Source organism: Dasypus novemcinctus, chromosome 25 (assembly GCF_030445035.2).
Source record: "Dasypus novemcinctus isolate mDasNov1 chromosome 25, mDasNov1.1.hap2, whole genome shotgun sequence".
Lineage (NCBI taxonomy): Eukaryota > Metazoa > Chordata > Mammalia > Cingulata > Dasypodidae > Dasypus > Dasypus novemcinctus.
In genome coordinates, this window is record NC_080697.1 from 34,773,798 (window position 1) to 34,786,229 (window position 12,432).

The following is a 12,432-nucleotide window of genomic DNA, read 5'->3' on the forward strand; positions in this document are numbered from 1 at the left end:
AAAGGACTTTCGGGTCAGGGGGGTCGCACTGGGGGGAAACGACACCGCCGGGAAACCCCGCCAGGGCAACGAGGGAGGGGGCACGGTGGCTTTTCAAAAAGGCCAAGAGGTACCCATCAACCATCTCCTCCGACCCACCTACACCGGGAACAAAGAGCTTCTGTTGCAGGCAGGATTAACCCTGCCGTTCCTGGGTTTGGAAGAAAAAGAAACTTTTCCCCCGGCTGCGGGAGCGGAGGGGAGCGGAGGGAGGGCGCCGGGCCCCCGGCCTCGCGGGCAGCAGGGCGGGCGCTGGTGGCAGAGGAAGCCCGGGTCCCCGCGGGGCGCTACCTGCGGGCCCGCGGCGCGCCCCTAAGGCCCGGCCCCGCCGCGCTCACCTCCTCGATGGCCGCCACCGTGTTCCGGCACTGGGCGGTGCGGGTGGTGAAGCTGGAGGCGGTGGGCGCCTTGTAGTCCTCATGGGTCTCGGCCACGAATTCCGACACGGAGATCTGGTCCGGCATCGCCTCTGCGCGGGGAAGCCGGCGGCCCGGAGCGCGAGAGCCTGCGCCTCAGCCGCCGCCGCGGGCACCGACCGCACGGACGCCGCCGCCTCAGCCGCCGCCGCGCCCGCAGCGCCTTCCCGGCCCCGGCGGACAAAGGGAAGGCGGCCGGAGGCGCCGGGACGCGCGCCGCAGGAGCCGGGCGCCGGCGGGAAAGAGCGGGTCCGCCGCCCGCGGGGCCCGGACGCAGCCCGGCCGGCGCGAGACGAGGGGACGCGCGCGCAGCCCCGCGCAGCTCGGCCCGGGCCCGGGTCTGCGCCGCCGCGGCCGAGGGGGTCCCGCGCGTCGTCCGCCGCCGCCGCCGCCCCGCCGCCCCTTCCTCTCCCGAGCAAGCCCTTGAGGCGGGCACGCACAGCCGGGCGGAAACTGCCCGCCACCCAGCCGCAGGCACCGAGCGGCTCCTGCGGGGAGGGGGCGGGGCCCGGCTGGGGGCGGCGGCCGGGCCCGGGCGGGGCGGGCGGCGAGGGGGCCGGGCCGCCAATCCGCGCGCTCGCCGCCGCCGCCGCCGCCGGGAAGCTGATCCTGCGCGGGGGAAGGCGGCGCGCGCCGCGGTCGCTGTGGAGCAGCCTCGGCTGCCGCCGCGCGCCACATTGTCTGAGCGTTCGGGGGTTCCCTCGAGTGGCGAGGAACCCTGGGGCGAAGTCCCTTCCCCGGGCCCCTCCTCCGGGCTCCTGGGCCCGGGAGGGTGTGTGCAGGTTGCACGCGGACACTCTGGGACCCGGCCAGAGTCCACCCCTCTGCGTCCCCACCCCACCTTTGGTTGGAACTTGCCTTGGGTTCGCCCCTTCCACCACGGGGAACGCCCGTCCAGGCGGAGAAGAAAGTCTGAGGAGTTCGTCTCTGCAGGAGAGGGTGCTCCACCCTCGCTCTCACTCCGGGCCGTAGCCATCAGACAGTTTGGGGTTCGGCAAGAATAATAAATTGCCACCTAGTGAATGTTTATGTACTTTACATAGACTTACTTAATCCTCAAGGCGTTTTGCACAAAAGAGATTATTTTATGTAGAATACAATTTGTCCAAGAGTACTCAGTACGTGACAGAATGTCCACTCAAACCCGTGTCTCTCGAACTCCAAAGTCGGAGCGCTGCAGGGGCTAACAGGCCCGCTAGTAAAAGTCCTGGTCATATTTCCTAAGCTAATTATCATTAATTTTCAGTTGTAAGTAGTTTGGGGGTACTAGACCAGGACCACTCCCGGAAGTAAACTAAACTCCCTGGAATAGGTATTCCGGTAGTAAGTGGAGGAAATCGAGGGAGTGTGTGAGAGAAGAAGGAAAACAAGCTTTTTAGCTGGCTTCAGAGAGAATGTGCAACAATAGCAGGTAAATCTCACACGTAAGTGGTCCAGTGAGCAGATTGAATCATTACAGATTTTCATTTACAGCTCTCAAGGAAATTCTTGTAGTTATTTTTTTGTAAAATCCAGAAGCTCTGAAGACACCAGTCAAATAAAATCACACCCTATAACTCTCTACCAGACATGTGGCATGGTTTTTGTAGCTACCAGCAATAAAACCATGAGAAACTTTACAAAAACCTTTTGTGCATCTGAAAAGGAGGAAGTGTGAGAGACACTGGAAATTCAATATGTCAGACAAAGCAGTCTCCTGACGCTGCAGGACAGGGGGCCAGTCAATCTTTTTAAGCTTCCATGTAAGAATTTGCTATATGAGGTGGAAGCTTGGGTCAGACATTATGTATGGTCTTTGGTATTTTAGTAGCATTTCATGTGAAATTTAGGTTTTTACAAAAGCTGCCTTAGTGATAGCTGTTATCATTGCACTAGGCAATAAAGTTACAAGTTTTACAACTTTACATATGTCTGCTTCTATCTTCCCTTAGGTTTTTTGGAGGGTTTTGTGTGTGTGTGTTTTGTTTTGTTTTGTTTTGTTTAACTTTTATGCCGTCTCTGGGGATTTCCTCTTTCTGCAACTTGGGACAATTCAAGTCCCATGTATATATTCTTTATGTAATTATATCCTCTCTTGTTTTAGGTAGTTTCTGTTCCTTCCTACATAGTTTTCCAGCTATAGTCCCTTTGTTCTGCTTTGTCACTGGAGAAAAATTCTGAGTAACTTTCATAATCTTAACTTTTAGAGGGCTAGTGTCAGTCTATGAGGGATTTAAGAAAAGAAGGTAATATTTCTCCTTGGCTTCTCGTACAACATTAACCTGACTAATGAAGATTTCATATACAAGGACACACAAGGTTAAACCTGGTGTTCTCTTTTCTCTTTATATACAACTCCTGTTTTTTTGTTTTGTTTTGTTTTTGTTTTTTAGTTTAGTATAATTTTCCACATGCAAGCCTTTTAGTAACCTCAAAAACATAATTGCAGGGAAGTGGATATGGCTCAAGCGATTGGGCTCCCGTCTACCATGTGGGGGGGTTTCTCGGTTTCAGTTCCCCAGGCCTCCTGGTGAAGGTGAAGCCAAAACTGGGCAGTGCTGTGGAGAGCTGGCTCTCATTGCAGAGAGCTGGACCGCGCCACAAACTGACACAACAAGATGACACAACAAAAAAGAAACACAGAGGAAAGACAATGACAGACACAGCAAACCAGGATGCTGAGATTGCTCAAGCAATTGGGTGCCTCTCTCCCACATCTGAGGTCCCAGGACTGGTTCTGGTGCCTCCTAAAGAAAACAAGAAGACAAGCAGACAAATAAGAACACGCAGCGAATGGACACAGAGAGTAGACAGCGAGCACAGGTGGCTTGGGGGGAATAAATAAAATAAAATCTTTTAAAAAATAAATAACTAAAACTACAAAGCTGTGTTGCATTATGCAAGTGATTGAGAAGGATGGTGGGAAACAAGTAATTACCAAATCTGTTGGTGGGATAAAAAGGACACGAGATCGATAGAACACAGAACACTGAAGCAATTCATTCCTCCAACTATCCCCTAGAAATCTCAGTAAAACTTGTCTAGTGCAAAAACCTAAAATGAAAACAAGACCAGAGAAAAACATAGCTAATGTCTTACTGAGATTAATAGAATAAGAATGAGTCACTTCCATCAAATAATAATAAAAGTTGAACATGGCGCAAAAAAAAAAAAAAACACATTACACACACACATTTTCTTAAATGCATCGAGGAGCATGTTGATTCTGAAATCATAGACCTATATGCACTTACCCAGAAGTTTTCAATTGTAAAAGCACTGGAAGTCTAAAGTTTTAAAAATACCTCTTCTACTGGTAAAATCGATCCAAAATGAACTGACATAAGGATATACATAGTATTTTATTTAACTCACATCATGTAAATATTTGTTTTACAGCAAAATATAAATGTGCTTCATTATGGAGTTTCACCTTAGTCCCCACTGTGCTTCCAAATATACATTTTATGCACTGTATTACCTTTCTAAAATCTGAAAAATTCTGAATTCCACAAACATCTGACCCCAGGAGTTTAAGATAAATTATAAGTCTGTATTATTAAAAAAAAAAAAAAAGGAAAGACATGGAGTTATAGACCTGTCATTTCAAAGGAAGAAAAAAGAAACTATCCTCTCAAAAATGAAATATTTCCAGCAGCTCAGAGATTGGCCAACAACCATTTTCCAAAAGCATTTTCTGCCTCTAGTAGTTCATAAGAACCTGAGATTTTTCACTTTTCCATTAAGGTGTAAAATGTGTTCTTAACTCTGAAATTTGCTTGAGGGTTGGCTGGTTTAATACAAGACATATCCAGTTCACTTGCTATTTACTTGTAAACGTCACTCTTGGAATGAACAGATCTGTGATTTAAGAGAACTATGGGAAACACTGTAATAAAATAGGAAAAACAAACGAACACACCCTAGTGATGTGAATATGTAAGCACAACCAGAAATTTCTTTTCCACATTTTAACAATATTTTCCCAAAAACAGTGATGCCGATGGAAGCATTTATCCACAAAGTGAAAGAAGTTTGCAAAATTTACCACAGTCCTATCTCCTTAGTACTTTGGGGGGAAAAAACTAGCACCCAGAAACCATTTTACAAATGAAAACAGAAGTTTTGATACCAGCTATGATTTTGGATAAGTAAATTAATTTCTCTGGACTTCAGCTAAGATTATATGTAAAATGAGAGCAGCTAGACTAGTTAATTTCTGAGCTCCCTTCCTGTGCTCACTTTACATGATTCCATGATTCATATTTTAACATTAATTTGGACACAAGAGAGGAAATGCTGTAAGGGCCAGGTTACTGCTGAGAATCCAATCGTTGGTTCAAGACACTTGAGAAGGTACATATTTTACATGATATTTAGAGCTTTTTTTTTTAAATCAATTTTATTGGTACATGTTAATAAAGCATACAATTCATCCAAAGTGTTAAATCAATGGCATTTGGTATACTCTCGTTGTTGTGCGTTCACCATTTCAATCATTATTAGAGTATTTTTGTTATTTCAAAAATAATAACAGTAATAACAATAAACAAAAAGCAGACAAATGGGTATGGATGTAGCTCAGTGGTTGAGTGCCTGCCTCCCACATATAAGGTCCTGGATTCCATCTCCACTACCTCCTCGGTGAAAAAAAAAAACAGACGAAAAATAACAAGAAAATTCTTCACCTCTCAATCTCTATGTTTCCCCTGCTGAACATAGTTGCTATTTCTGGCCATTCTCACACAATTATGTAATTATTTATTAGTTTTAATGAGATATTCACATACTATACTATCTATCCAAAGTGTATAATCAAAGGCTTTTAATATAATCACAATGTTGTGTATTCATCATCACAAAAAATTTTAGAGCCATTTCATTTTTCCAAAAAGAAAAACTCCACACCCCTTAGCATACCTTCTCCAGCCCTACGTAACCACTAACCTAATTTCATCTTTATAGATTGAATTTATATTTATATTTTATTAAATGGAATTATATAATATGTTACACAATATATTTAGTTCACCATAGTGCAATCATACAGCATTTGTCCTTTAGTGTCTGGCTTGCTTCACTCAACATAATGTCCTCCAGGTTCATCCATGTTGTCGTATAGTTCATGATTTCATTTCTTCTTACAGCTGCATAATATTCCATCATGTGAATATACCACAGTTTGTTTATGCATTCATTGGTTGATGGACACCTGGGTTGTTTCCAGCTGTTGACAATTGTGAATAATACCACTATGAACATCAGTGTGCAAATGTGTGTTCATGTCACTGCTCTCAACTCTTCTGGGTATATATCCAGTAGTGGTATTGCAGGGTCACATGGCAAGTCTATATTCAACTTCTTGAGGAACTGCCAAACAGTCCTCCAGTGACTGTACCATACTGCATTCATTCCCACCAACAGTGAATAAGTGTTAATATCTCTCCACATTCTCTCCAAACTTGTAGTTCTGTCTTTTTAATAGTGGCCATTCTGATAAGTGAGAAATGATATCTCATTGTAGTTTTGATTTGCATTTCCCTAATCATTAGTGATGTTGAACATTTTTTCATGTGTTGTTTTTTTTTGTTTGTTTGTTTTTTGTTTTGCTCTTTGTATTTCTTCTTTGGACAAATGTCTAGTCAAGTCTTTTTTTTTTTTTTTTTAAAGATTTATTTATTTATTTAATTCCTTCTCCCCCCCCCCCCCCCCGTTTGTCTGTTCTTGGTGTCTGTTTGCTGCGTCTTGTTTCTTTGTCCGCTTCTGTTGTCGTCAGCGGCACGGGAAGTGTGGGCGGCGCCATTCCTGGGCAGGCTGCTCTTTCTTTTCACGCTGGGCGGCTCTCCTCATGGGCGCACTCCTTGCATGTGGGGCTCCCCCACGCGAGGGACACCCTTGCGTGGCACGGCACTCCTTGCGCGCATCAGCGCTGCACATGGCCAGCTCCACACGGGTCAAGGAGGCCGGGATTTGAACCGCCGACCTCCCATATGGTAGACGGACGCCCTAACCACTGGGCCAAAGTCCGTTTCCCTCTAGTCAAGTCTTTTGACCATTAATTAATCAGGCCATTTGTCTTTTTATTGTTAAGTTGTAATATCTCTTTATATATCATGGATATTAACCCTTACTGCATACGTGATTTCCAAATATTTTCTTGAGTGGGCTGCCATTTCACCCTTTTGACAAAGTCCTATAAGGTGAAAAAGTGTATAATTTTGAGGAGGTCCCACTTATCGACTTTTTCCTTTGTTGCACGTGCTTTGAGTATAAGGGCAAAGAAACCACTACCTGGGAAGTGGCTTTGGCTCAACTGATAGAGCATCCGCCTACCACACGGGAGGTCCAGGGTTCATGCACAGTGCTGATGCGCAAGGAGTGCCCTGCTATATAGGGGTATCCCCCGCATAGGGGAGCCTCATGCACAAGGAGTGCGCCCTGTAAGGAAAGCCACCCCACGCAAAATAAAGTGCAGCCTGCAGCCTGCGCAGGAGTGACTGCCACCCACACGGAGAGGCGACGCAGCAGGATGACACAACAAAAAGAGACACAGATTCCCAGTGCTGCTGACAAGAATAGAAGCAGACACAGAAGAACACACAGTGATTGGACACAGAGAGCAGACAATGAGGAGAAGAGGAGGGAAATAAAATAAAAAACAAATCTTTAAGAAAAAAAAGAAACTACTAGATGTTTTCCTACATTTTCTTATAGTAGTTTTATGGTCCTGGCTTTTATATTTGGTCTTTGATCCATTATGAGTTGATTCTTATATAGGATTGAGATAGGAGTCATCTTTCATTCTTTTGGTTATAGTTATCCAGTTCTCCATTTGTTGAAGAGACTGTTTTGTCCTGTTGACATGGGCTTGGTAGGTTTGTCAAAACCAGTTGGCAGTAGAGTTGAGAATTTATTTCTGGACCGTCATTTCAATTCCACTGAACAATGTGTCTTTCTTTATGCCAATACCATGCTGTTTTGACCACTGTAACTTTGTAATATGTTTCAAGGCCAGGCAGTGAAATTCTTCCCATGTCACTCTTCTTTTTTAGAATGCTTTTGGCTAGTTGGGTGCACTTTCCCATCCAAATGAATTTGGTAATTGCCTTTTCTAGTTCTGTAATATAGGTTGTTGGAATTTTGTTTGGTAGTGCACTGTACATATAATAAATGAGTTTGGGTAGGATTTACATCTTCACAATATGTAGTCTTTCAATCCATAAACAAGAATGTCTTTCCATTTGTTTATGTCTTCCATGAATTCTTTTAGCATCATTTTGTAGTTTTCTGCATATAGGTCTTGCTCTTCTTTGGTTAAATTGATTTCTAGGTATTTGAGTCTTTTTGTTGCTATTGAAAATGTATTTTTCTCCCTGATTTCTTTTTCAGATTTTTCAATACTAGTGTACAAAAAATTACTGATTTTTTGCTTGTTGATCTTGTATCCTGCCACTTTGCTGAACTCTTTTATTAGCTCAAGTAGCTTTGTGGTAGACATTTCAGAAATTTCTAAATATAGGACCATTTCATCTGCAAATAGTGAGAGTTTTATTTCCTCTTTTCCAATTTGGATGCCTTTTTTTTTTTCTTGTCTAATTGCTCTAGCTAGAACTTCTAGTAAATGCTGAATAACAGTAGTGACAGTAGCCATCCTTTTCTTGTTCCTGCTCTTAGAAGGAAAGCTTCCAACATTTCCCTGTTGAGTACAATATTAACTGTGTTTTTTTCATATATGCCTTTTATCATATCTAGGAATTTCCCTTCTATGCCTGTCTTTCAACTATTTTTTAATCAAGAAATGCTGCTAGATTTTGTCAAATGCCTTTTCTACATCAATTGAGATGGGTTTTTTCCCTTCATTTTGTTGATGCAGTGTATTATGTTGATTGATTTTTCTTATGTTGAAAAAGCCTTGCATACCAGGAATAAATTCCACTTGGTCATGATGTGTAAGTCTTTTGATATGCAGTTGGATTTTATTTGCAAGTATTTTGTTGAGAAATTTTGCACCTATGTTCATTAAAGAGATTAGTCTGTCATTTTCTTTTCTTGTAGTGTCTTTACAGGCTTTGGTATTAGGGTGGTATTGGCTTCATAAAATGTTTTGGGTAATTTTCCCTCCTTTTCAATTTTCTGGAAGAGTTTAAGCAGGATTCATTTTAATTCTTTTCTAAATGCTTGCTAGAATTCACCTGTGAAGCCATCATGTCCTGGACATTTCTTTGCTGGGAGATTTTCTTTTTTTTTTAGATTTATGTTTTATTTATTTCTCCCCCCACCCCCCACCTCCACCCAGTTGTCTGCTCTCTGTGTCCATTTGCTGCATGCTCTCCTGTGTTTTTTTTTACTTCTTTCCCTTTTTGTTGAGTTGGCTCTCTGTGGCGCTTGTGGACCAGGAGGCTATCTGCGGCTTGCAGGCAACCCTGCTTCACAAGGAGGCCCCGGAACGCGAACCCAGGGCCTCCCATATGGCAAACGGGAGCACAACTGATAGAGCCACAGCCACTTCCCTGCGTCTCTTTTTGTTGCGTCATCTTGCTACTTAGCTCTCCGTGTGTGCAGCAACACTCCTGGGCAGGCTACGCTTTTTTCATACAGGGGCAGCTCTCCTTACGGGGGGCACTCCTTGAGCATGGGTCTCCCCTACACAGGGGACACCCCAGTGTGGCATGGCACTCCTTGCACGCATCAGCACTGCGCATGGGCCAGCTCACCACATGGGTCAGGAGGCCCAGGGTTTGAACCCTGGACCTCCCATGTGGTAGGTGGACACACTATCAGTTGAGCCAAATCCCTGGGAGATTTTTGATGACAGATTCAATCTCTTTAAATGTGATTGGTTTGATAAGTTCTTATATTTCTCATAGCATTGGTGGTGGTTGTGCATTTCTAGGAATTTGTCGATTTCACCAATGTTTAGTTTGTTGGCATACATTTTCTCATAATATCATTTTATGATCCTCTTTATTTTTGTGGGGTAAGTTTAACTCTCCCCCCCCCCCCTTTCATTTCTGATTGTATTCATTTACATCTTCCCTCTTTTTTCCCTTTGTTAGTCTAGCTAGGGGGTTTGTTCATTTTATTATCTTCTCAAAGAACCAGGTTTTGGTTTTGTTGATTTTCTCTATTCTTCTTTTGTTCTCAATTCTTTTATTTCTGCTCTAATCTTTATTATGTCTTTCTTTTTGCTTGCTTCTGGGTTGGTTTACTGTTCTTTTTCTAGTTTCTGCAGTTGTTCAGTTAGATCTTTGATTTTAGCTCATTCTTTTTTTTTTAATATGGGTGTCTAGGGCTATAAATTTCCCTGTCAAGAGTGCCTTTGCTGTATCTCATAAGTTTTGATAAGTTATGTTCTTGTTTTCATTTGTCTCAATATATTTACTGTTTTCACTTGCGATTTCTTCTTTGACCCACTGATTATTTAGCCTCCACACATTTGTGAATTTACCTCTTTCCTGTCTATTATTGATTTCCAGTTTCATTCCATCTGAGAAGGTGCTTTATATAATTTCAGTCTTTTTATATTTATTGAGAGCTGCATTGTGACCTAACAGGTGGTCTATCCTGCTGAAAGATCCATGAGCACTTGAGAAGAACACACAACCTGCTGAGTTTGGGTGAAATGTTCTGTATATGCCTTTTAGGTCTAACTCGTTTGTCATATTATTCAAGTTCTCTGTTCCTTGTTGATCATCTGTCTAGTTCTATCTAGTAATGCGAGTGGCATGCTGAAGTCTCCAGTGATTATTGTAGAGATGTCTATTTCTCCTTTCAGTTTTGCCAGAGTTTGTCTCACATGTTTTTGGGCACCCTGGTTGGGTGCATAGATTTATTTATGATTGCTATATCTTCTTAGTGGGTTGTCCCTTTTATTAATATATAATATCCTTTTATAGCTCTTATAACTTTTTTGCATTTAAAGTCTGTTTTGGGGGGCAAGATGGCATCTGAGTAAGTACACTGTCGTCATCTCTCTTACAAAAGACCGGCTGTGTAGTGACAGAGTCCTACCTGAGCAGGCTGTTTCTGGAACCTGCAGGGTGGGAGGTGTCTGCACATCGATCTGGAGAGACTGCAGCAGAATTGGTGTTTGCTCAAGGTAGAACTATGGGTTTCTAACACTGAAAGCGGAAGCTGTGGGAAGGTAAATCCCTGCCCGCCTAGGGCTAAGAGCTGCTGTGTTCACTGAGAACTGCTGGTCGTGGGGCGGAGTTTCCAAGCCCCATGTTCCCCAAATGTGTGAACCCCAAGCCTGTGTCCCCTAAATCCTCGCGGCCCACGCTAAATACCCCGAGTCCACATTCTCCCAGGTCTCTGTTTCCCGAGCCCAGCACTCCTGGAATTCTGGCATTGCCCTACCCTTCCAGACGCAGACTACTCAGGAAGTGGGAGAGTTTAGGTGGGCAGTGCAGAAGGGCCGAGGAGTGTAGGTTCAATTTTCTGGTTCTCCCTTTTTTATTGAGTTTGGAGGAGATATTAGCTGACTTGGGGAGAGCCTAATAGAGAAGAGGCGAATCTGGTGAGAGAGCCCAATTTACCTAAACGCCCTGGGATAGGAAACTTGGTCAGGGACAAGGTGGAGTCAGAAAATTAACCAGCCCCCTTGTAGCACACCTAAGGGAGAGGGACAGTAGGACGTGCTTTACAAGCTTCCAATAGCATATTTAGGGTTTCTGGCAAGGGGTGGGTGCTCCTATGAGAAATTAAGAGTCGTTATTTCCTCAGGTGAGTTGGTTCACCAGGGACCCATTTGAATTTCCACGGGAGCCCTCACGCAGCCCTCCTGCTGCCTTAGGAGAGAAGGAAGTGAGGAAGGGAGAAAAAGGAAAGGTCAGACTCCTAAGCAGTTTATTCATTTGCAAAGAGGATTCTTTGCCTGAGGCCTTGTCTGGTCTTTTTTGTTGGTCTGTTTTCTTTTTTTCCTTCCTCTTTATCCCCCCCCACTGCCCTATTTTTTTCTTTTTCTTTTTTCTCCCCTCTCTCTGTCTTTTTTTTCTTCTCTCTTTCTTTCTCCTTCCCCCCCCACCCTTTTTCTTTTTTTTTTATATTAGTGCTGCAGGCAGTGTTTCTTATTTGCTGTGCTTCTTCATCCTCAATTTTCTCTTTTCTGTGTATACATATTTTGGCTTCCATTGCTATCACCTTTCCTTTACATCATTCTCTCCCCCATCATTTATTGTTTCTCTTATATTCCACCTCTCTCTGTTTAACCCCCAATATATCTGACTTTTTATCTCTAATACCTCTAATCTGTTTTCTATCATTTATTCACTCTTTATGTTATTGTCCTCTCTTTTCTTTTTCCCTCTCTCCGGATCACACTGACCTTTTACTTCATAATATATTCCTCCCCATATTCAGTTTAATATCTCATCATAGGTACTCCACTTTTTTACAGTTATAACTATACACAGCTTCCATGAGTTCTACATCCATTCTCCTAGACCTCATATGGTTCTTCTGCTAACACTCACTATCAATACTATTATTATATTTTTCTTTTCTTATCCATTTTGCTTTCTCTGGACCTAATATTTTCCTTCAAGGGAACTTAGCCAACAACAAGGAAATAGAATAAGAAGAAAAAAGTGACAAAGACTTAACACACACACAAAAACAACAACTAATTAAACCCCAAGGCTAGAATAAGAAGATAATCAATAGAATAAACCCAACAAGATAAAATGATGACCAGACAGCAACAAAAAACTACAGACCATACCAATAATCAGGAAAACATGGCCCAATACAATGAACAAACTAAAAACCAGGCAGAGAAGTAGAACACTGAACAAGTAATTAAAGCTCTCAAAATATGTATCATGGACCAATTCAATGAAGTGAAGGAAGAGATTAAGCATATTAAAAAAACACTTGGAGAGCATACAGAAGAAATTGTGATCATGCACAAAAAGATCACAGAGATGATGGGATCAATAGCACAATCCAAGAAATCAAAAATACACTCTCAGTGAACAACAGCAGATTTGAAGAGACA

General features: G+C 43.1%; 1 protein-coding gene across 3 annotated transcripts in view; it reads right to left on the reverse strand.

The window, feature by feature from the left end:
* ASAP2 (ArfGAP with SH3 domain, ankyrin repeat and PH domain 2) overlaps positions 1-736 on the reverse strand; it is a 211,497-nt gene extending 210,761 nt beyond the window's left edge. The window contains exon 1 of one of the 3 annotated variants that reach the window (XM_058287891.2): positions 378-736. In XM_058287891.2, coding sequence (XP_058143874.1) covers positions 378-503 — 126 coding nt within the window. In that variant the 5' untranslated portion in view covers positions 504-736. The remainder of the gene's footprint in view (positions 1-377) is intronic. The other 2 variants (XM_058287892.2, XM_058287893.2) reach the window with 2 other exon arrangements.
* Positions 737-12,432: the final 11,696 nt, after the last annotated feature.